General features: G+C 43.0%; 1 protein-coding gene across 1 annotated transcript; it reads left to right on the top strand.

The window, feature by feature from the left end:
* Positions 1–16,119: 16,119 nt before the first annotated feature.
* Positions 16,120–19,687, top strand: FGF6 (fibroblast growth factor 6). Its single transcript, XM_075166606.1, has 3 exons — positions 16,120–16,459; positions 17,371–17,474; positions 19,511–19,687. The coding sequence occupies exons 1-3, from the start codon at positions 16,120–16,122 to the stop codon at positions 19,685–19,687; spliced, it is 621 nt and encodes a 206-aa protein (XP_075022707.1).
* Positions 19,688–22,142: the final 2,455 nt, after the last annotated feature.

Genomic DNA, 22,142 nt, shown 5'->3' with positions numbered 1-22,142 from the left:
GTGATGCATTAAGTGATGAAGCCAGAGATTAATCTTTCCAGACTTTTCCTAGAAAATCTCTGCCCATCTGTTTAAATTTCTTTGCTCTGTAAAGAGTACCATCAAGGCTGTTTACACTGAAACTACAGAATTTGAAAAACTAAAGCACAAAACCTTCATGCGACGAATCTTTGCTGGATGCCATCATACAGGCTGACTTTCCAATCAGTCTTCTCCACTCAGTTGCATGCCTAAGCCAAATTCAGGGCTTTTCACAACAAAGTAATGTTAAATACTGGCCCTACTGAACTTTGTGGGAGTTTTGCTATTGGCTGCAGCAGGCCCAAGATTTTACTTCCCAGCATATCTCTAGCAGTATGTAATGGTTAAATAAGAAGATGAATGTGTGCAAAATGAGCAAGACATCAAATCTTTGCAAGTCTTCTAAACAAAAGATTGTCTAGCAGCCAGATCTAAAGGCTCAAAATCCAGACTGGGCATCAGAAGAACCAGACTCACTTCCTCGGGTCACCAATGCCTCATGGCATCTTTAGCCAAGATATCCCCTTTCAACTACTTCATTTGAAAACCATGGGTTATGAAACCCACCCTTGCAAAATTGAGATACACAGTACAAGAGTGCTGGATAAGTGTCATAATATACTTAAGCCACCAGTGGGCAGATGGTTTTCCAGTAATAATATATGCAGCTGCTCACCATGCAAACATATACTTTCCAAAGCCCCCTTGTTAGCAGTGTATAAGTGTAGGTCGTGTAAAAGGAAACAAATTAATAGACCCTTACACATTTCATTCACATCAGTAATGCTGTTCAGGTGCTTATGTTTTCGTAAGATCTGGTCCCTTGCAGAAAAAAGGAAAGCTCTGAACATTTAACTTGCAGTTAAAAAAAAATAGAAAGACAGACACAAAGAAAGAAAGAAAGAGAAAAATCCATTGCAAAAGGTCTTTGCAATAAATTGAATCAGATACCATCCAGTGTATTCAAAAGATCACCCTAGTCAGAGAATTATTCTTAGCCCTATAGTAATCATCATATGTTAAGTTAGATGGATATCTCTCAATGGCTGGAAATACGGCATGAAGGTCAGCCATGGCTTGAACTTTTCTAGAGTTGGCAAGAGTCCCACTTCAAGTGCGAGGTTAGACTAGATGACTTCCAGAGGTCCCTTCCAACCAACATTTCTATGATAGCATGATCTCACGCCTATATTGCAATTAAAGGGACCGTGTTAATTTTTAAAAAGTCTTTGGGATGTGCAAAGCTCATTAAGGGTATTCATATATAAAGAGTTTAAAGGAAGGGGCTTTCAGTCATGTTGATTCTTTATCTGTGTACACCTCACTTCAGACAACAGTATATCTTACTTTTGCTTACAGTGGGAAATAATTTGCTGAAAGCAGACAACAACATTTTCTAGCTTTTCTTCTCCCCGTATTTATTTTACAGTAAGTAGGTATTTATCGACGAGGACAATCAGCCCCATTGTCTGGGTGTGAGACCCACCAGGTGAGTCAGCTGGCGAGGCTCTCTCCCCATCGCCTTTCAGACTGAGGGGGGTTACTGCCTACAGGGGTGTGGGACTCAGTAGGGCATGCTGGAGAAAAAACATTTTGGGATTGCACAAGACATATTACGGGATGTTTAGGGGAAGGACCAGAGGTGGGGAGGGAGGGATCAAGGTGGACTGGGGAGGAACAAGTGTGGAAAAACAGAGGGATAAGGGGTGAAAAGGGGACAGTTGCACGTAAACAGGTTGCTGGTCAGCACACTTGTCTGGCCATGCCCTGCGCCTGATCACTGCAGTCTCTCCTGTCTTCTTATTAAAGTCTCGTTCCTGACTGTTTTCCTGGGTGAGGGGCTCTCTATTCTGTGTGCACCTGTGTGTATGGAGGTCTGAGTGCCAGCCACTGGCGAGGGGCCCCTGGGTCAAAAGGGGCCGTGAGTCTGAGGTGCCAGCAACTGGGGAGACTGGAGAGTGTGCCTGTTGTGTGGGTGTGGGTGTCAGTGTGTGTGCTTGCTCGTGAATATCACGCTGGACTACCCACAAGAAGGAAAAGGCTTGCCAGCCAGGTATTGCAGTGGCCATAAACAACCAGGGGGTCTGAGAGTCAGCTACTAGAGGGACGTGGTGTCTGGGGGTCAGCTCCTGGGAAGGCTGGTGGAGAGACCTGTTTGTGTTCATCTGTGCATAAGGTGCTGGGGAGTCCAGGGATCCAGGGGCCAGATAATGGAGACACTCAACATCTCAGTCCACTTATAGGGGGGATCCATAGGGCATGTGTAGGTGTGCGAGGAGGTCTGCAGGACTCAGGGGCTCATATGTCCAAGTGCCAGCAACAGGGGAGATTGAAGATGGGGGGAAGTTACTGGATAGAATGAGTGTCTAAAAGCACATCAGCTACTGGAGGGATACATATAACATATACGTATATGTGTATATGTATGTATATATGTATGTAAACATACATACATGCACACATATTTTCCACTAATGGGCTTTCACCCCGATCAGTCAGGGAAGGTACCAGGATGAGGGCATTGGCACTGTTTGCATTTGGTTGAGCGCCATGTTGTCTGCCTGTGTTGATCTGTAGGACCAGCTACATAGATATGTATGTATGTATGTATGGTGTATATGTGTGGCTACTAAGAACACATGCTCAGCCTTGCTACCGTCTGGACCTGGGTGTATGGGGCTGTGGCAGCCTCGGCTGGATTTGGCAACCCCCAGCACTCTGGAATCCTCCGACTCCCAAAAGCTCTGACATCTTTTTGTGCTGTTGGAGAACTTATAGCTCATCTGTCCCACAGATAAAATAAATCAGACCCACCGTATATACAAAATGCAAAATCAAGGTGGAGAACCGATTTACTTAAGACTACAACGTTGCAGAACTAATTCAGAAAACAAGTATTTGTCTAACTGTAGACATATCAAGTGTACACAGACTTAAAGTTATGCTCATATCTAAGTACCTCTTTAATGAGATTTTATGACAATAGGGAGTTATCTTCGTGGCTGAGTTCACAGTCAAGGGTGTCATTCCTAAGTCTACTTCTATCCACAATGGCCTCAGCATTCAGTAATGCTTCCAACCCAGGTTAGGTGTCTTTTTGAGTGTATGGACTAAACTTCACACAAGGCTTTCAGATAGACAGGTAACACGTCTGCCATTCAGTGAGGACACATGCCCCATCCGTATGTTCCCTAGCTTCTGGGACATGTGCTAAGAGTGGTGGTTTGTATCTCATTCATCCCTTATTCCAGCCAAGCCTGGCTTCTTAACACACTCTTTTCCCTTGACGGTCAAGCCATTCTCAGGAGACAGCTGGATTTGAACATCATCAGGCCAAAGTGGGCCTGTAAACTGAGTTTCCTACTTCAAAGAGATTGATACAGTCTTATGTACTGGTAAATATATACAAATATAGGACATCCCTGCCATGGCAGAAAAAAAGCAGGCTGACCTGCCTTCCTTTTCGGTGCCTAACCTTAAAAAAGGGTTTGGGGTTACAAATCCAGACCTGAAAAAAGGGCTTGAATCCGGTGGCCTTTGCAGGCACCCTTTAGTATTCCCTTACGACTACAGTAGAGGGTGCTTCCATAGGCTGCTGTCATCCCCGGTGACTAACGCTCCTCTGCTGCTGCCCGGCAGCCTGAGAGGGCTCTGGGTTCAGCCCGCGGCAAGTGAAGTGCTACAGTGCTGAGCACGTGCGCGGGAGCGAACGCATCGGGAGCGGGAAGGGGGCTTTACCGAGGGAGGCTGGAAAACTGGAGGAGCTCTGGACCCTCCTTGTTCTTCGGCTGCAGCTCTGCCCGCTGAGAGGGTAACTGCCTGCAGCTGGTCACCCTGGCTGACTCCCTCGCTGCTGAAGATTGCCACCTCCACTGGGTGAAACGCTCCCCAAAATGCTCCCTGAGCCCCTGTAGGCAAAATGCAGTGGGTCAGAAGAACTTCTTGGTTGCCCTGTTTAAACTGACTCACCTCCGTCTGAGTGAAAGGCAGCAGCAACGAGGAGCAGTAGGTGATAATCTTTCAGCTGATGTCATGGCAGTGGGAAGAAAACTCGATCAAGGCTGAGGTATTTATTTGAGCAGGGCAGTGGAGACAGCACCCTGATTCCTGTGAGAGGATTAAAAAAAAAAAGAGCCTTTGAATCTTTCCTGACTGCCCTTCCCATTCACTGGGGTTTTCATCTTCCCCCCCTAAAGGCGTCAAGAATGCGGCAGTGCAGGCTGTATATAATACAGGCTGGATCCATGTAATCTGTGTATTCTTTTCTGCATTTTTATGGGGAAAGATGGATTCAGTTGTGACTTTTGGGAAGCTCAGGCCACGCACATAAAGGAAAGCTCTCTCCTGGCTGTTCAAACACCAAACAGAGTCTTCATTTTTGAGTATCTAAACTAAGGCAGCTTAAGCAGGTTGACTTTCAGATGGGGGATATTCAGCGCTTTCAGAAAGCTGAGCCCACGTGTCTGAAGTTTAACGCATCTCATAAATAAGGGTACTGGAATCACAAACCATCTGGGAAAGCCTTGGTCTCCACGCAGTGCAATGCCACACTATAAAGGCACAATCTGGCTGTTTCCCTGTGGTCTGCTCGCACCGATGGCAGAGCTTGCTATCACGAGTAGCTCTGTAAAGAAGCATTCTACCCAGTAATAACTGCCTGCTGGATCACCTACTTGTTGCACAAACCATCTTAATTTTTACTGTGGAGTCAGGCCAGACCTGCCAGACACTTAGAAAAACAAAGCAGAATAAGAACAAAGGCGGCAAACACAAAGCAACCAAAGAGAGGTAAGGATGGGTCAAGCTGGAGATGGCAACAGGATTCAGCAGGCGATGGTGTAAGAGGCTTTAATCTCCTGTGTTTGTGTCAACCAGACTAATAAAGTACAACAATCCAGGACCCATTAACATGCACTCCTGTGGCCAGTATTTAAACTGGTTTCTCAAGGTGGATTTTATTGTGCCATGAGCACCATTATTTTTCACAACATTATTTTCATGAGAGATTATTTGTTACACATTAAATTACAGCATTCCCATGCCTTCAGGCTTTTTGTAACAGTAGGAGAAATGGTGGGCTGGAGAAGACAGCTGGGTTTGCACGTGGTATATGTCAGTTTACTTAAGCAGAACCATTTTACTGCTGCTGAAGGAATGCAGCAAAAGGTCAGTGCTGAAACTCCACTAAAGTAAGTTGAGCACACATTCCAGCTGCGAACATATGCTCCCTACTTGCTTGATCAAAAAGGAAATTTCAGAGCTCTGCTACATGCTTGCCTTGACCCTGCTCCATACCGCCTGTCTAGTGTGCATCAGACAAACTATTCTTTAATCCTGCATGGAATACACATTCTGGTTGAAGGATGCTTGGAATAGTTGCATATCATCATTAGCAGCTTAATCTTAAACTGGGCCCATGCATATGGAGAAGTGCACTGGGCCCATGCATATGAAATGTGTTTTTACTTCTTAGTCCTGCATGCCCATCACAACTTGACCCTGTCCAAATGAGACTCATCTTTGCGGGTGAAAAATAAACTCAAAGTTATTATTCAGCTCTTGCATTTTCCTTGCCTGTGTCTTCTTCAAATCTTCTAGAGTCTGCCTGATCTGGTCAGTGTCAGAGAAAGAATTCTGTGCTAACAAAATGCACAAAGAAGTCACACCAACTTAATTGGGCTGTTAAAAATTGCAGAAGTGAAGCTCTTATTGCTACAAGAGCTTTTGGCTGATTTAGAATATGCCCTCATAACATCACTTGATAAAAATAAGACTCTGACTTTTTAATAGAACAAATTACTTGGGTTTTATATTTAACCACAGTCACTGTTAAAGCTATAACTGGTTTTCAGAATATTTTAGGAATCTGATCTTGATCTTCCATATGTTAAAAGCCATCACAACAAATACCATACATTGTGGTTCCTGACGAAGAAATAACAAGGTGGTTGCAGTCTTAAATACAAAGAGTTTCTTTTCTGCTCAGATTTGCTACTTTTATATCAGAGTAAGTATCAGAAATTATCATTTCAAGGCAAGGAAGGATGCAGTCTTGAACCAGAGAAACTTGCAAACCTGCATGATGTTTGGAGAGAGGGCACTGATGTTCTAGTTACTCACAGCCAGCTCTTCAACAGCTCCCAGACTCCAGTGTGAAAAATGGCACTAGTATTGAGGACCCCTCGATGCACTGGCAGCAGAGGATATTTTGACACAGAGAGGTGGGTTCCTTGCTGAAAATAGGACTTGCAGGCTTTAAAAATATTACCCAATGATGACTGTAATCAACCAGATTAAAACTGGGTTTACTGACCTCACCTTGTCTTTGGGTGGTGCCTTGGGATGAAGCTTCAGTCAGTCTAACTGTATTGTACAGTCATGGATTAGTAGCAAAACATCTAGAATCCTACATAGATTAAAAAGAGGGTCTTAAAAATACGAGGTTAAAGAACGAGGCCTTTTCTGGCCTACTTAAAACCGAACCCCTTTTTTTATACTGTTTTTTACTATGGGTACTATGTGGGATGACCACATAGTACAAAATCACAATAAATAATAATTTGGAGAGTGGAAACAACATGTTGCATAGATGTAGTAGGCATTTGAGGAAGAATCCATCACTAGCACCAGATTAGTTTATTTTCACTGACTCAGCAAGTTTGCAGTTAGCAACAACAAATTGTAGGAAAAGCTGATACAATGAGGGTAGGGCTGGCATCCAGCTGGACCCCGAAAAGCTGGAGGCATGGCTTGACAAGGCTCTCATGCAGTCTGGCATTAACAAATGCAAAGCCCTGGCCCTGGGAAGACATTATTCTGACAATAGTACAGGCTGTGCGCTGACTGGTGGGGGAGTAGCTTTGCTTTCAGAAGAGTCTGGGGATCCTGGTGGAGAGCGAGCTGAACCTAAACCAGTAGTTCTGGTGAGGAAGGCCAACCACATATTGGGCTGCATTAGCAAGAAGGTAGCCGGGAGGTCGAGGGTCGAGGGAAGAAATTATTTCCCCGTAGCTGGCACTGGTGAGGCCACATCTGGTGAGGCCACGCTATGTCCAGTTTTGGGCATCCCAGCATAAGAGAGAGATCAACAAATAGAAGCGAGTCCAGTGGAGAGCCACTAGGATGCACAGTGGGCTGCAGGACATTGAAGATGTTCAAGGAAAGGCTGAAGGTGCTCTCAGCAACTTACAAGGATCAAGGTATTGCTAAGCTATTTGTAGTATTTTAGAGCTTTAGCCTCCTAGCAAAGAAAAAATATTTTCTTTTGTCTCAGAAAGATGCCTTTTGAATAAGGTCCTGGATATCATCAGGCAATTTATTCTGTCATCCTTCTGTGGAGAATTCACAAAATTTGAATGCTGCAGGTATGTCATAAATGTATCCCTTCTTCAAGCACAGAAGAAGACAACGGGGCGCAACTCTAACAGCTTTCCACAGGAACTGTACAGATCTCAGAGAATGACCAGAGCTCATAGAATGCCCAGGTTCAGTTCCACTTTTTGAATTCCATATTTCAGCTTTTCCAAGTTTCTTTTTATAATCTCTTTACTAATCCTGTTATTGCACCGAGATATAGGCTGTCTTGTCTCCTTCACCTCTTCTCTAATACTGATACCAAAAAGGGGTTCACTAACTCCGCTTATTTTACACCCTCTGCTCCTTAATGCTCTAATCTTAAAACTACTTCTACATGTGCCTATCTTTACTGCTGTAAGTCAGGCCAGTTCAGCAATCTGCAGCAGCATGTGCCTAATTTTGAGTGTGTGAACAGTCCCAGGTTCCACAGGAGCCAACGACCACAGACTCCCAAAGTTCAACTTGCTAAAAGTTAGGCACTGGTTGATCCCAGCCACCTGCCACATATCTTTGGTCCTTGATGACATAAGCCACAATACTTAATAGCTGTCTATTCTCCTAATGTTTTTTAGTGTTTGTTCTGTACTTTAAGCACTTCTATTTTTTTCCTGTATGCCCCTGCAGATCTGATGCGCTCCTCACAGTTTCCAAGATAAATTTCCACACATATGCCTGCAAAATTCCTGCAAAATTCCTTCCAGTCTCTTTTGGTATCTTTGAATATCACATTATCACCTTTCTGTCTCAAAATGATGTGGTTTTGCTATTCTTCCTTTTTCTCCATTTCCTGGACAGACTTTTTCCCTTAATCTTTCTTTGCAGAACTAAGTTTTATCAGTTATATTGCCTGGAACAGCTCACCTGTCTTGCATTCCGGTCCTTTCTAAGGTCTATACAAATTTTGAGTTCCTCAATACGCTGTGGCATAGCTTGAGCACCCTTTGCTGTATTACTTGCCCTGCTGTTGAGGAGCTAAAAATTACCCTGCTCTCTTCACCCCTATTCGGAAAACAAGCTACAGGAACAAAACGTGAATTATTGCATTTGTATATGAAAACTCATGCTGTTTGCTTTAGCCTGCAAACCTGACCAGAATGTAGATCACTTCTGAAATGGCCCCATTCTTCATTTAGCCAGTGAACTTTCTCTTTGGATTAATTTCTGGTGGCTAACTGAGCTTTAGCCATCCATCTAGGTAACTTTCTGAGAATGCAGCCTACAGCTTTACTAGACTCTGGTGATGAGAACAGGATATAATTTTATATGCACATTTTCAAAGAGGGAATGAAAAATCCACTGTTACTCTTATAGCTCCAGTTTAAACTCAGGTCCCTTTTAATCAGTCCTGGGAATCAACTTATTTATACTAAAAAACAAAGAAATAAAACTCTCTTACCTTCCCTCTCTCGCTTGCCTATTTATAGAAGTTCACATAAAGAGCAACATGAAAGGAAAACACCAGCTCCATCTTTAAGCTAAAATGACATTTGGGAGCCATTGAAAAGTTCAAGCTGACAGCTGTATGATTTATGCTCCCAGGGACTGAAAGCAGAACATCAAATCTTTTGGACAATTTTAAGGACAAAGTTCTATAAGGAAAAAACGTTTACCCTTAAGAGTGGTGCAGCGCTGGAATGGGCAGCCAGAGAAGGTAGGGAATCTCCTGTCTTTGAGGATACTTTTTCAGAGCCCTGAGTGCACCAGGTGACTGTAATTGCTCCGTACAGCCCCACCTACGTCCTCCAAACTGCACCCTCTGCCCATTGCTCCAGGAGCTCCCTTTAAGCTCGGGGCTGCACCTTCAGTCCTGGCCTAAGCTACAGCATAGGTGTTTCTGCTCCCAGTCTGGTTGCCAAGGGCTCCTGTGCCGTTGTTTGGATTTCCTGGTTTGACCTGGGAACTGACTTATTACCTTGCCTTTGTGTGCTGAGCAGTGGCCTGTCGATGGGACCTCTTAGTATCAGCACCCCTGCTCTGCTCACCCAGTTTGGGTACTGGTGAGGACCTGGGACTGTGCCCTGGCTGAAGGCACTGCCCCTGCCCATGCTGTCACCCTCAGCTGCTGGCTTGCCTTCCCTTGTGGAGCAGCCCTGTTGCTGCTGCCTGATGAGGTTAAGGATTTGACTGGCCAACCTGCTCTTGCTTTGGAGTTAGCACTGCTTGGAGCAGGAGGTTGACTTGATGAACTCCCCAGGACCCTTCTAATGTAAATCTTTCTGTGACTCTGACTCACTAGTTACTCAGGGAGTTAAGGAATCAGAGATAAGATTAATGGGGAAGGGCAGGAGAAGACATGATGAGTTCTTCAGTAATATCATTGACAGTCTAAATTTCCTCCCTGTATGAGTTACTACATGGTTGCTCTTTTTGCACACGTAATACCATGATGGGCACATTGCAGAATAATGTTGAAACCAAATAAATGAAACACCCAAGGAAGAAACAAGGTATGTCTGCAATGGGCAGGATGAGGCTGAGTCTGTGAAATCTGCCATGGGTATGACAGGGGCAGAAACAGGGAGCTGGAGTCCCATGGCTCCTGCAATTTAATTTCAGAAACATAAAGGATTTGGAGAATCTATTTTTCTTGCTCTGGTTCCACAAAGTATTCAGAGCATGACCCAGCTTTTGGGACATGGCTGGTGAGACTTGTGTCCCTGAACTCCTGCTAGCTAGGTAGCCCTAGGGGGCTTAGTCTACAAGCTGCGGTCAGGACTCAGAGATGCAGTATCTACCCACCCAGCATCTTCCCACCTTCTCTTCCCCCACCAACACAGCAGGGGGAATGGGAAGAGGGTGGGGGAAGAGGACAGGAGGAGATGTCAGAGACAGGATCCTTTCTATGGAAATTAAACAGCAAATCACAATGGCTATCAAAGCTGGATTACAAGCTTTAGACCCTCAGTGTTGCCCGCCCTGCAGGAAAAAAACTTGACAAAACCAGGAAAGAGTTCAGATGACTGCACAAAAGGCCCAGGACTCAGACTTCGGCTCTGAAATTTGAGGACGGATCCAGACCAACAGACGAAGAACGGACATGCAAAAGAAAGTCCTCAACTGAGCTAATAGTACACAACACAAGGAAGACACAGTTACCTGGCAAATGGCAGAAATTGGCTTTAACCTTCTATACTGGATTACAGCAAATCATCTGAAAGGCTTCCATAGTCAGGAATCACCCAGAGATCTAGCCAGTTGGCCTCTTGAATAAAACCTCATCATCACCAACAACAAAAGCAAGTTATTTTTTCTTTGCTATTAATAATGCTAACTAAATGGGACATTTAGCATCCCTGTTCCTGCAGTGTCCCTGTTCCTGCTGTAATGAGAAAACCATACACGTAACAAACTAAAACCAAATTAAACACGTTCCATGTCATTCCACTCTTCTAATAAATAACACTGAACAGATCCCTGTGGGGGCTGGCGGCTGTCACATCTTTTTTTTAAGCTCAGCATTTTGCCCTCGAACTGCCTGTCCTTGCGGAGTGGGAACAGCTGAGGAGGTGATGAGAGAGGCAGTGTGGGCTGGTGTGCAGAACACCAGCTTGGGAACCCACGAGTTCGCCATGGAGTCACCACTCTGTCTTATGACAGTCATTTCAATCTCTATAAGATATTTGGAGGCAGACATGGCCACCTCAAAACTGTTCTTGGGGAGATTTTATTGTGCCACGGATGGAGAAGGACCAGAAAGTCAGCTGCACTAAAATACATCTCTCACTGAGAGCTCTGCACCACAGAAGGATTTTTTTTGCGCTTCCAGAGAGCTCCAAATCTCCAAATCTCCTTCAACCCGCACTGGCAAGAGCTCCACAGGGGAGTCAGTGTAATCACCAGCATCTTTGGCTGTTCCCCTTCCAACTCAACGCCAACTGCTTCTGCAGGCTATGTGGGATACCTTCCTCTCCCAGAACCTAGAATAGAAGAAAAGTTGAAACACAATTTCCTTTCCCAGAAGGCTACCTCCCTCTGTGTTTCTATGCCAAGCTTTAAACAGGCATAAGCCTAGGACAGATCTTGTGCAGAAAAGGGTAAAGATAAAGAATGCAAGTTCTGCTCTGTTAAGTCATGGTATATTGAGAACAACTCTGCTACAAGAAGGAATTTGTGGTCGTGTCATTAAGAGCAAGATTTGCCCGTAACCCTGTCTGTGTGCAAACACAGCAAAGTTACTCTGTGTCCCTATGAACTAGCTTCTGTGGTAACTCCTCAGGAGAAAAAGATGGGTATGTTTGATACATCTGTGCTTGACGTACCCTTTTCGGAATATGAATTTAGCATGAATAAGGGATAAACCAAGATTTTTTCCAAGCAAGCTAGCTTTTTTTTCCCCCTCTTCCCTCCAAAAAAATATCAGGAATATGTTCTGTCGTTTGTGCCTGCCTGTAGGAAATTAACATGCGAAAACTCAGTGACAGCCCTTGTGGCAGAATGGGAAGATAATTATTTTAAATTACTTTCTAAGCTGTTTAACTTGCCCACTCTCTTACCCATGTATGCACATGCACCAAAATTCATGCGCCCAAGTGGCCTGTGTGGACATGGAGGATGAGGAATGCTCCCTGTTAAGTCTTCACTACGTACCTTAGGTTCCTTTTGACTGGTGATGACAAACTAGGTTTGAACAGGTCTTTTATATGCTTTAGGAATCAGCAGTTGTAATGAGGTGATATTTTTGCTTCAGAAGCTTGCTTCAGCCTCCAAGAGTCTTAGGCAAGGTTGCTGTCCATTGTCGTCTTTATTCATTTTGGGTATCTGTATGGCTACAGATCTGCCCTCTCTGTTGGATAACTGGAAGAGGAATAACAAATGCAGTGTGCTATAACCCTTTTTGTCATCCTCCTGCTACCGGAGCTCAGGTCTTCTGTTGATTAATCATCTATGCTGTGGCCCTAATCCAATCTAGTCTTGATGTCAGCCACACACTCCTCAGTATTTACCAGTTTTATGGCTATCACTCGAATCCTTGGATGTCAGTACAGGCCATCCTTGCAAACCTTGCTCTATTGTTTTTTTCTGCTGCTTTCATACTGTGATTGGACTTCATTCATAATAGTCCTAGTATTTGTGTTACAAATCTCTACATGCTGGCCAACAAATCCTGTTAGCCTAAAGATGACCTGATGTGGCTCCACAGTCATACTTGGGCTAACAGAGTTTTATGCAAGTTATCCAGAGCCTGCAATACTTGCCCTGCCACAACAGTCAGATTTGTCACCTGGAAATCTCCATTCTCCTCTGTTCCACTACCAGCTGGGTCTTCAACACAGGCGAGGTGAACAATTTTAGTCTGTCCTTCTGTGTTTGAATAAGGCATTGCTCTTTCCAGGCCTTAAAATAGAGACAGGCTTTTAAGAGATTTGAAAATGGAACTTAGGACCCTAAGTCATCATGCATTTTTGAAAGACGTGCTCTGCATCCGTATCCTGTTACTGCTCAGCTGCATGGCTTTTCCTAGACTATCTGAAAGTGGATCTGTACTGCCGTGTTCCAAAGGGGGGTTATTTTAATATTGTACCAAAATACTGACAATGAAAACTTCTTTCTTTAATTAGGTGGTAAGCACTGTCATCCTGGGTCTTAAGATTTTGAGTAAGCAGAGGCTGATTGCTGAAGTAAATTTTTACCATTTTGGAGTTCACAGGATTTATTTTACTGCAAATGCTATTTGTGTCTCCCTTGATGCCTTCCAAATTTCCCTGGGCCCATGAAGCCAGGACAACATGCTCTCTGAAAACCAAATGTTACAGTGTGTTTTCTGGAAACAGTTACTTCATGGGCCAAGAGGACAAGTTTAACCAGAATGAGACATCTTTTAAAGGAGACAAGGCTTGCCTAATTGAATCAGAAGCTCCAGAATTTACATGACAGTTCATCTTCAGACCACTGTGCTAATACACAGAGACTCAGCAACCTGCTGGCCAGAGATCAGACTACAGAATGATTCAAGACTCATTTCAGCTCCAATGAAGAATTGCTGAGCAGTACAAGACTACAGCATACACTTCATCTCCCAGCTGCACACCATTTGGTCTTAGGCCAAAGACTCTTGGTCTTATGAAGGCCAGATGTCCCAGTGAAATCACAATGTTTAGCTATTTATTTTGGTTTCCAGATCAAGCAAGAGAAGTCCTGATTTTTGCAAGCAAGCAACCTGGCCACCCTTTCCATACAGTATGCTGTCAGCTCTACTCGCTCAGCAAGAAACTGCAGGTGGGAGGCTGTCCCCTGGTCTATCTACCCTGGCCCACCACAGCTCTCAGCAGTCACTTTCCAGCTGGGCTGACTAAAAGCCAAAACAATGCATCCCATGGACTTGGCAGAATTTATCCCATTTTTTTTATACTATCATCTAGTATTCATTCTAGGATCGACAGTAGCAGGATGTGGCAGGGTGCATCCCACAAAGTGTTCATTTGACTTTTGGACCATCGGAACAGCTTGTTGGGAATCTGCAGTGGCAGATATGCCAGCACAAGTTAGAGACGCTCTTTTAGCCCGTGTCTTGGCTTTGCTATGGGAAACCTGCCAAAGGAGACACAAAGATGCAAAGGTGATCAAAAGCCAGTGATGGAAAGCCAGCTCTACACCCTCCTTCCTCAACCCATGAAACTACCAAATACTGTTTTGCCTGCTGATTGACAACTGTATTCTGATTTTCCTCCTAGGACACTGATCATGAACAAACTGCAAAATTACACTTGAAACATTCTCTAGGGGAAAAAAAAATCAATGGGAAAGAAAATATTACAATGCATATTTTACAGACAGTGATGGCTCTGAGATTAGGCAATGTTTCTCGGAGTCACATGCATTGGGAACGGACAGGTCCTCAAACTGAAGCATAAGACAACCTGGGGAATCAATGCTCCATCCCTATAAGTCCGTCCCAGTGACCCTGGGCTTTGTTTCCCACCGATGCTGGCCTCTCATAAATACTGCAGCTATGCTGAGGGAGTGTAAAATACTAGTATTATTCCTTGCTAAAAATTATATAGGCACTTTGCATAACTGAAAAATGAGATGAAGTAGAAGGCAGGAGAGAAAAGGGTCTGAAGATTTTTATTGCGAGCAAAAGCAGAAGATATACTGAGTGCTGGTTCAACAAAGGCAGAGAGCCTTTGAAATGCCACCTGGCATAAGCCAGGGTCTAGTCCAGCGGTTCCCAATCTTTTTATAGCTGAGCCTCTCTCAGGAGAATAATCAGTATTTCATACGTCACTGAATCTAACTGCTCACCTGCCTCAGGGCTGCCATCACTTCCCCTTCGCTCCTGCTTGAGTGTCTGCAGCATCCAAGGCTTCCTATTACATGCCCGTTAATGTGAACCTGTATGTCACGCCGGGTGTGCTCAGTTCAATTACTCTTCCAGGTATTCTCCTTATTAACGTGCAGGCGTCTCAAATGACATAGACGACGCAAGTTCTGTGCTGTGACAGACATATTAGCAAAAATATTTGCATAAATCTCAGTCATTTTCGTCCCACTAACGTGTTAATACATCCCATGAAACTAACTTAAGATAAAAGTCTAATCTGTCCAGCTCCAAAGAAGCTGAAACAGCATCAGTGCAAAATGCAGGGAAACAAGTTAGACAGTCTAAGCAAACGGAAGGAGAGGAAAATTAAGATGCTCATACATTATTACAAGAAAAGGCAGTATTTGGGCTTGAGGAAAAGAGACAGTGAAACAGGAGGGAGGTGTAGCCATTTCCCTTTTTCCTCTTCTTTAATGCATTACCTAAGCCTTTGTCTTGCAAACAAAAATACAATTGCACCCCTGCAAGAGGCACACACCCTCCCCAAATAAATGTGATCATTTGGAAGTCACCTCAGTGAAAAACATGAACACTTAGGAACGTATCAATGTCCCCAGATACATGTAACTGCAAGACCAATGTTCCAGCCTGCACGCCCTGCTCAGCAGAATTGCTGCTGCAAGCAGCAGAAATGTGCTTGCATAAAAACAGTAGGAGCAAGCCCCAGGGCTTCCTCTGCCTTTAGCACGGCTTACCTCTCTGTTAACCAGCCAGGAGCACTCCTTATAGACAAGCTGTTAACACGTAGGCGGCTATAGTAAAAGGTGCCTTGGATTTTCTGGGTATGCACAAAAAGAGCAATGGCCACTTCAAGCCAATTCTCCCCAAATATTGAGCTGCCCTGACGTACACCCGGTGACCGTGCCACCAAGGAAGTGACTGCAAAGTTTTCATTGCCCGCTGATGAGGTCCCTAACTGTTTTTACACCTTCTTCTCTAAATAAGGAAGCCGCCTGTGAGGCCTCCGACTGCCCGACCAATTTGACTCCTTTGCTTTCAACAGCCAATGAAACCCCACGCCTGCCTCCAGTCTTGGGTGACAGCATTCATCAAACCTCAGCCAGCCGGGGAGGACGGCAGGTTAGTGTTACAGCCCTAGCAGGCTTACCTTTGGCAAGCTGTTGATGTCAGAGTGATGATGCGGGGAGGGACAGCCTCCGCACTATAAAGATGGGTCAATCAAATATAACTGAGGCTGCCCACCGGAGAGCAGGATCTACAAAACATGGTCCCCACCAGTTTGAGTCCTGCTGGCCTGTCTCTGCTTCCAACCCAACTGCTATCGGACTTTAGTTTCATGTCAGCAATCTCTATTTGCTTTCCAAAAATAAGCCTCTGCCACCATGCTGAAGGGAGAAAAACAAGAAGGGCGGTATTTTTAGGGCCATTAATTCTGACCACGTGCCCAGGAGGTGAACCGGATGGCCACTGCACAAAGACTTCTCATCACTATGTCCTGCGAAGCCAGCATTCACCGGACGTTGCCTGCTTTCGTTCTCCTGGGTTTTCTAGCTGGGATTGCTTCAACACATCCAGCTGTAAGCAGAACTAATGGCACATTGCTGGAAAGAGGATGGCAATCTCTGTTGTCCAGGTCCATTGCTGGGATGTCAGGGGAGAAGTCAGATGTGAACTGGGAGAGTGACTATTTGCTAGGAATCAAGAGGCAGCGGAGGCTTTACTGCAACGTGGGCATCGGGTTTCACCTTCAAATCCTCCCAGACGGAAGGATAAGCGGAGTTCACAATGAAAACCAATACAGTGAGTTGCATCCAGAAATGAAATAGAATAGATGTCACTTAATTGCTGTGAACTCTAGTAATTACCCTTCATAGAATGCAAATGTTATTACTTGATATTATTAATCTGTGCTACATCTGTTGCCTTTTGAAAGTCTCTGGGATCAATAAACATTAGAACCCTCCAGGCTGAAACATGTCACAAATGCTTAGACAAATTTAGATACAATTTATTTTTACTCTGCTTTCCTGCACAGATGAGAAAAGACAAACCAGGTTGAAAACTCTCTCTCTGCTGCATTTGCTCACTCCTCACCTTCTCATTTGCCTTTTGAATTCGGGAGGTTGTTGCTGAGCTCAGAGTGCCAAAGCATGATTTTTGAATCCTAGCCGACTAGTACTTTTGGGACGCTCAGTCATGAAAGGGGCTTGCTGTTCCTGGTTTGCTTGTTCTTATGGGTGTTGTTCTGTAACCACAAGATTAAAAGAAAAGCATTAGCCCTATGGATTTGAATTTCCTGTAGAGGGCAGCTGCTAAAATCTTTTGCAGCTAAGATATCATGGGGGACTTCAAAATGCAAGCCACGCTTCTCTAAAGCTCAGTAACAAACACTCCGTAATTATAGCATATCAGATGAAAATAGTTTACTTGTTAGAAAGCCCAAGAGTTTGACAGATCAAAAGAGTTTGATAGAGCAAAAGGATTATACAGCATGTGACTATGATTCCAGAATTATTTTAAAATCCTATGGCATGTAGGAAAAAACAAGATTTTCTCTGTGTGTTTTTATTATGCTGGTCTGGGGAGATAATTCTAATAAAGAAAATACCACGTTTTCATGAGGGTTTTAAAATAAATCAATTATATCTGAATTGCCCTTGATTAGCTGTAAATTCTGTAATAACACTTCTATTGAACTTCCTATTTTTTAGGTCTCTTTGAAATATCCACTGTAGAGAGAGGTGTTGTTAGCCTGTTTGGTGTGAAAAGTGCTCTCTTCATTGCAATGAACAACAAGGCGAAGCTATACGGAACTGTGAGTACAAGTGCAAATAATTTTTCAAGGTTTAAACAAAGGCTACAGAGATTTTGGTTTTTTTTTTCCTCCTGGAAATCTCTGATTACAAGCAGAGAAAATAGCCTTTCAATTATAGGGAGCCTGCCCAGCCTGGTGTCACCAGTGTTATTTAGTACGACAAGCAGCATGGCTGTTAGAGGTCTGTTATTTTAAAGCTTTCCGATAAGACTGTACAAGGAGCACCCTAGGAAAATTAATGTATTCTGCAAATAGTACAGATTAATTAGATGGCTTCTCCTAAGGGCTCAGCACCACAAACATGTTCTAGTAAGACTGAACCCTGTTGATTCCCTTTGGCATTGCATTGTATGTAAAGCAAAAAGGTGTGCTCTGCAAAAACCCCTAGGAGATAAGTGTGTGTGTATGTCCATAAGTGTGCGTGTGTGTGTGTGTGTGTGTATGTGATTGCATGCGTACAGGTGTGTGTAGGAGAGATACAATTAGAGCTATCTATACTAGCTACCATTAGTAAAATCATGACCACATGCCTCCCCCTACCAAAAACAACTACACCATGAAGAATAAATAGGAAGTCTACCCTACAAAGTCAACATATGTGCCTGGGGCTATTTTAAGGACCAGTTTTGTGAGATCAGTCCCAAAGGGTGAGAAAACAATAATAGCTATTAACAATGCTAGGCAAGTCGCACTGAAACATCATCACCATCATCCTCATCCATGCCATCTAAATGCAATTTAATCTCTGAGGCCTGAGCAAGGCCTCTCCAGTCTCAACATTCAGCAGAAGCGCGTTTGAAAGAGGCTGGTTCTGGGCAACAGGCAAGAGCAGTCCATCTCAAAGTAATGAACGGCACTGACTGCATTAATCTTTTTTGTCAAGAAACAACAAAGTCATTTTCTTTGAAACAGCTGTAATTTCAGCAAAGCATTTCAGTTGCTTAATAAAATACCAAACATTGTGAAGGACCCGTAGCCATTACTAATCATCTGACTGATTCCTTCTCACACAGATAATGAGAGTGGGATATTTTAAGGTTCATGTCTGATTTCAAGCACCTAAATAGTGCCACAAGCCCAACTGCTTTGCTTGACTAGGTCTTTCTAAAGAAATGCAGGGTTTCAGAGCTCCCTTTGATTTTTTTTTCCCCAGTTTCAATCCATTCTTGCTTATTTTCAATGATATTTTTAAAAGCTGTAAGAGATGTGCGTTTTTCCCTTGAACAATGCAATGCCCTAAGTTAAACTCTTACAAACTTTAATGGTGTTATTACAAAGATGTCCAAACAGAATGGCACTGGTGGTATCTCATGTGCCAGACATCTGATGTCAGGGAATTATTCTGCTTTCTCTTATAATTTCCTCAGTGCTCTGCATTTGTCTCCTGTTTCTCCTTGCACCTCCTCCAGATAACTTACTCTCCTTGGATTTACGTGATGCAACATGAAGAAAAATAAAACTGTTTTCCCAGCTTTGAACCTGCTGCATATCTCACTAACAGTTAAATATAATATCACTAATGATTTAACAAAAGAAAAGACTTAGTGCTGATCTACAGTTTTATTCAAATACCTTATTGAAGCAAATAATTCTCCATTGCTCTTTTTAAGAGAACCGAATATTTTGACAGCCAGCATATCATTCTTTTATAAATTACAGGACCTCTTGCAGAGGGGAGAATGTGAAATAAAGCTACGTCATTTGGGCAAAAGGGCATGATGTTGACAGAAATTATTGCTTGCAAATAAAATGAAGAAATCCATGATTTATGATGAATTAACTTAATCTGTCACAGGAAGTACACAGTCCATTATCTGGACAGGTGGCATCTGAGTTCATCTGACACCTGAGTTCATCTGACACCAAATTAGCACTGAGGAGGGAGATTTATTGTTGGATGCAGTCACTGCGGCACCACCTGTTGCACACTGCAACAAGTTCTTCTGTAAAATACTAGTACGAAAAATTACTTGAGTCTTCATGAAATATTTATTGTACCTGCTTTGTTCTTCCCCCCCCCCCTTCCTGTTCTTTAGCCTGTTTTCCAAGATGAGTGCAAATTCAAAGAAACCTTGCTGCCCAATAACTACAATGCATATGAATCAAATGCTTACCCTGGTGCTTACATAGCACTCAGCAAACATGGAAGAGTGAAGAGAGGAAACAAGGTTTCTCCTGCTATGACAGTGACCCACTTTTTACCGAGAATATGAACATGAGCAAAGCAGAAGATTAAGTCCCAGGAAAAACTGTTTCATTTTGCACATGGGAATAATCTCCCAGGTAAAGTATTTATACAGTTCATTGAAAAAAAATCTATAGATGTATGTGTATATTTGGATAAAAATATTTGTACTAGATTCATCACATAGCATGTGTAATACGATGCTGCTTTCTCTTCTACCCTGTACAAATTTTACATGGCTGTGTGCCTCCTTTGGTGCTGAACAGAGGAAAATGCAAGCTGGCGTGCAAAAGAAAAAAGTATTTGGAAGGTATAGAATGGCTGTGGATAACAATCTAATCAATCATAGGTTATTTACTAATTAACATTAATTACCTCAGATAATAAAATTTCATAGTGAGCTGTTTACATATCATGGGCCAAATCATCAGATGACTTTGCTTCACCAGAGCTTCAAGCAGTTCACTCCATCTGAAAATCTGCCTGCACCTCCCCTTCTACACATTGTGTCCTGTCTCATAAAATTCACAATCTATTTTGATCATTAGGGTGCCAATTCCACAACCATTTCCACACAAAGCAAACTGTCTACCCCCAGAGCCCCTCTGTCTCTGAAGGGATTCTCCAGGGTCTCCTCACGTGGACTTGTTGCCAAAATGAAGACTTGTTGGCAAAATACAATCAATTTCCCTTAGGAAGGGCCACAGGATAAATCACAGATGGGTCCTAAATGCAAAATGTATTTGGAGCTGAGGATTTTGAATGCCACCCCCTTGGCATTTTGTGAGCTTAGTTTAGACCCACCTCAAATATAGATTTGTATATCTTTAATATAAATACATGTGTATATATATAGACATGGGATGTGTATCTATGTAATTACATACTTTTAGTGAATCAGTCATCCCAGTCTCTAGATGCCCAGGTGCCTTTTTATGTGTACACACATAAAAGAACATAAATATTTAAAGGCACTGTATTTCATTTAGGCTGAACCTTGCTAATCTCTAAGAACTAGAACCGGTCTGCAGGATGCATTTTATAAAACGTATGAAATTCACGAAATCTTCCAGCAAAGGGTTATTTTAGAAAACTTCTCTGTTTTGAATTCTATTCTATTTATTGCTGTAAGTATATTTGGTTCTTCTCTATCATACCTCACTGAGATATGAAGGACAGAGGAAGAAAGTTATACAAGCATGCCTTCCTGGGTTGGGGCAGAGGAATATGTGTCATAATTCCAATTTCTGTCTGTTGCAAAGCATCAGTTTCAAAGACAACACAGAAAGCTGTATGAAATGCTCTCCAAGTCTCTCCTAGAAACCATACAAATGGCACGTAACCTTGCCTTACTATTTTGACAACCTTTTTCCAGATCACTAGTGAAGCTACATTCTCTGTGCCTTTGAAAGAGTATTTTAAGAGGCCCTAAGTCAATAGCCACTATAAATGTCAGTTACCAGAAGCCTTGAGATTCCTGCATTGATGGCACGCTCCTAAATTTGAAACAAGATTCAATGCAATGTCAGAGCATGAGCATTTTCAGCATAGATGGACCGTGCTGCTGCAGAAGTGAACATCTGAGTGCAAGATAATCTCCCACGTCCAGCCAAAATGTGGTTATGTCCAGCCTTGACATGCCATTCTATTTGCAGGGGGTGTCTATTCATGATGAATTTGAGCCTTCTGACATGCATGAAAAACACTGTCAGGGCCAGATCCTCAGTTGGAGTAAACCAGCTTAGTAAGATTATCGGTTTATAGCTACAGAAGATTTGGCCCAAAGAGCACACCTACAAGGATGTATCTACAGCCATGCTTTCTGAAAAACCGTCAAGACAACTGTTTTGTGAACAAGATGCAGTTTTCCAGCTACATTTGTGTGATTTATACTTGAATTTATTTTGCTCAAACGTAAGTGGTGACCACAATGTAAATGAAGAGAAAAAAGAATTGAATACTGCTTGCAGTACATGAACAGGACACTCTGGATATGGCGAAGGAAAGGAGTTACTCTTCATTTTCTGGTCTTGCAGTATGTAGAGAGAAGACAGGTTGGCACACTTTGTTCATCCACAATGTGTGCAGAAGTTTGCTTTGGAAAAATGTGCATTTTAAGAGAAAAAGCAGGATGTTTTGAGTGGGAAGAGTGGGTCAGAGAAAAGTTTGGAGGATATCAGACATCTACCTAGAATCCATAGGGTGCAGATAGGAAGACTACACCTGTGCTGAAATACATTAGCTGGCAACCTGTATCCTTGTGTTATATTCCTAATTGTCTTTGAAATTAAGTTTGAAGAAGGATGGAAGAGTACACGGATGTAGAAGAAACCATAGTTTAAATGCTGACACAAAAGTTTGTTTCTGATTACAGTTTAAACCAGTGTCCTTAGGATAGGATGAAGTCTGTTCCCTCTTAAACCAGTGCAGTCTAGAGTAATTTATTGTTGCCAGTACTGACAAGTAATGGGATAGCTGGCATA

The sequence above is a fragment of the Calonectris borealis genome, chromosome 1 (genome assembly GCF_964195595.1).
Source record: "Calonectris borealis chromosome 1, bCalBor7.hap1.2, whole genome shotgun sequence".
Lineage (NCBI taxonomy): Eukaryota > Metazoa > Chordata > Aves > Procellariiformes > Procellariidae > Calonectris > Calonectris borealis.
The sequence above is the reverse complement of the archived record's forward strand: the minus strand, read 5'-3'. Positions and strand labels throughout refer to the sequence as shown.

Coding starts and splice junctions, on each gene's coding strand:
- FGF6 (XM_075166606.1), top strand. CDS start 16,120: ATGGCCACTGCACAAAGACTTCTCATCACTATGTCCTGCGAAGCCAGC. Junction 16,460..17,370: donor TCACAATGAAAACCAATACA/GTGAGTTGCATC, acceptor CCTATTTTTTAG/GTCTCTTTGAAATATCCACT. Junction 17,475..19,510: donor AGGCGAAGCTATACGGAACT/GTGAGTACAAGT, acceptor CCTGTTCTTTAG/CCTGTTTTCCAAGATGAGTG.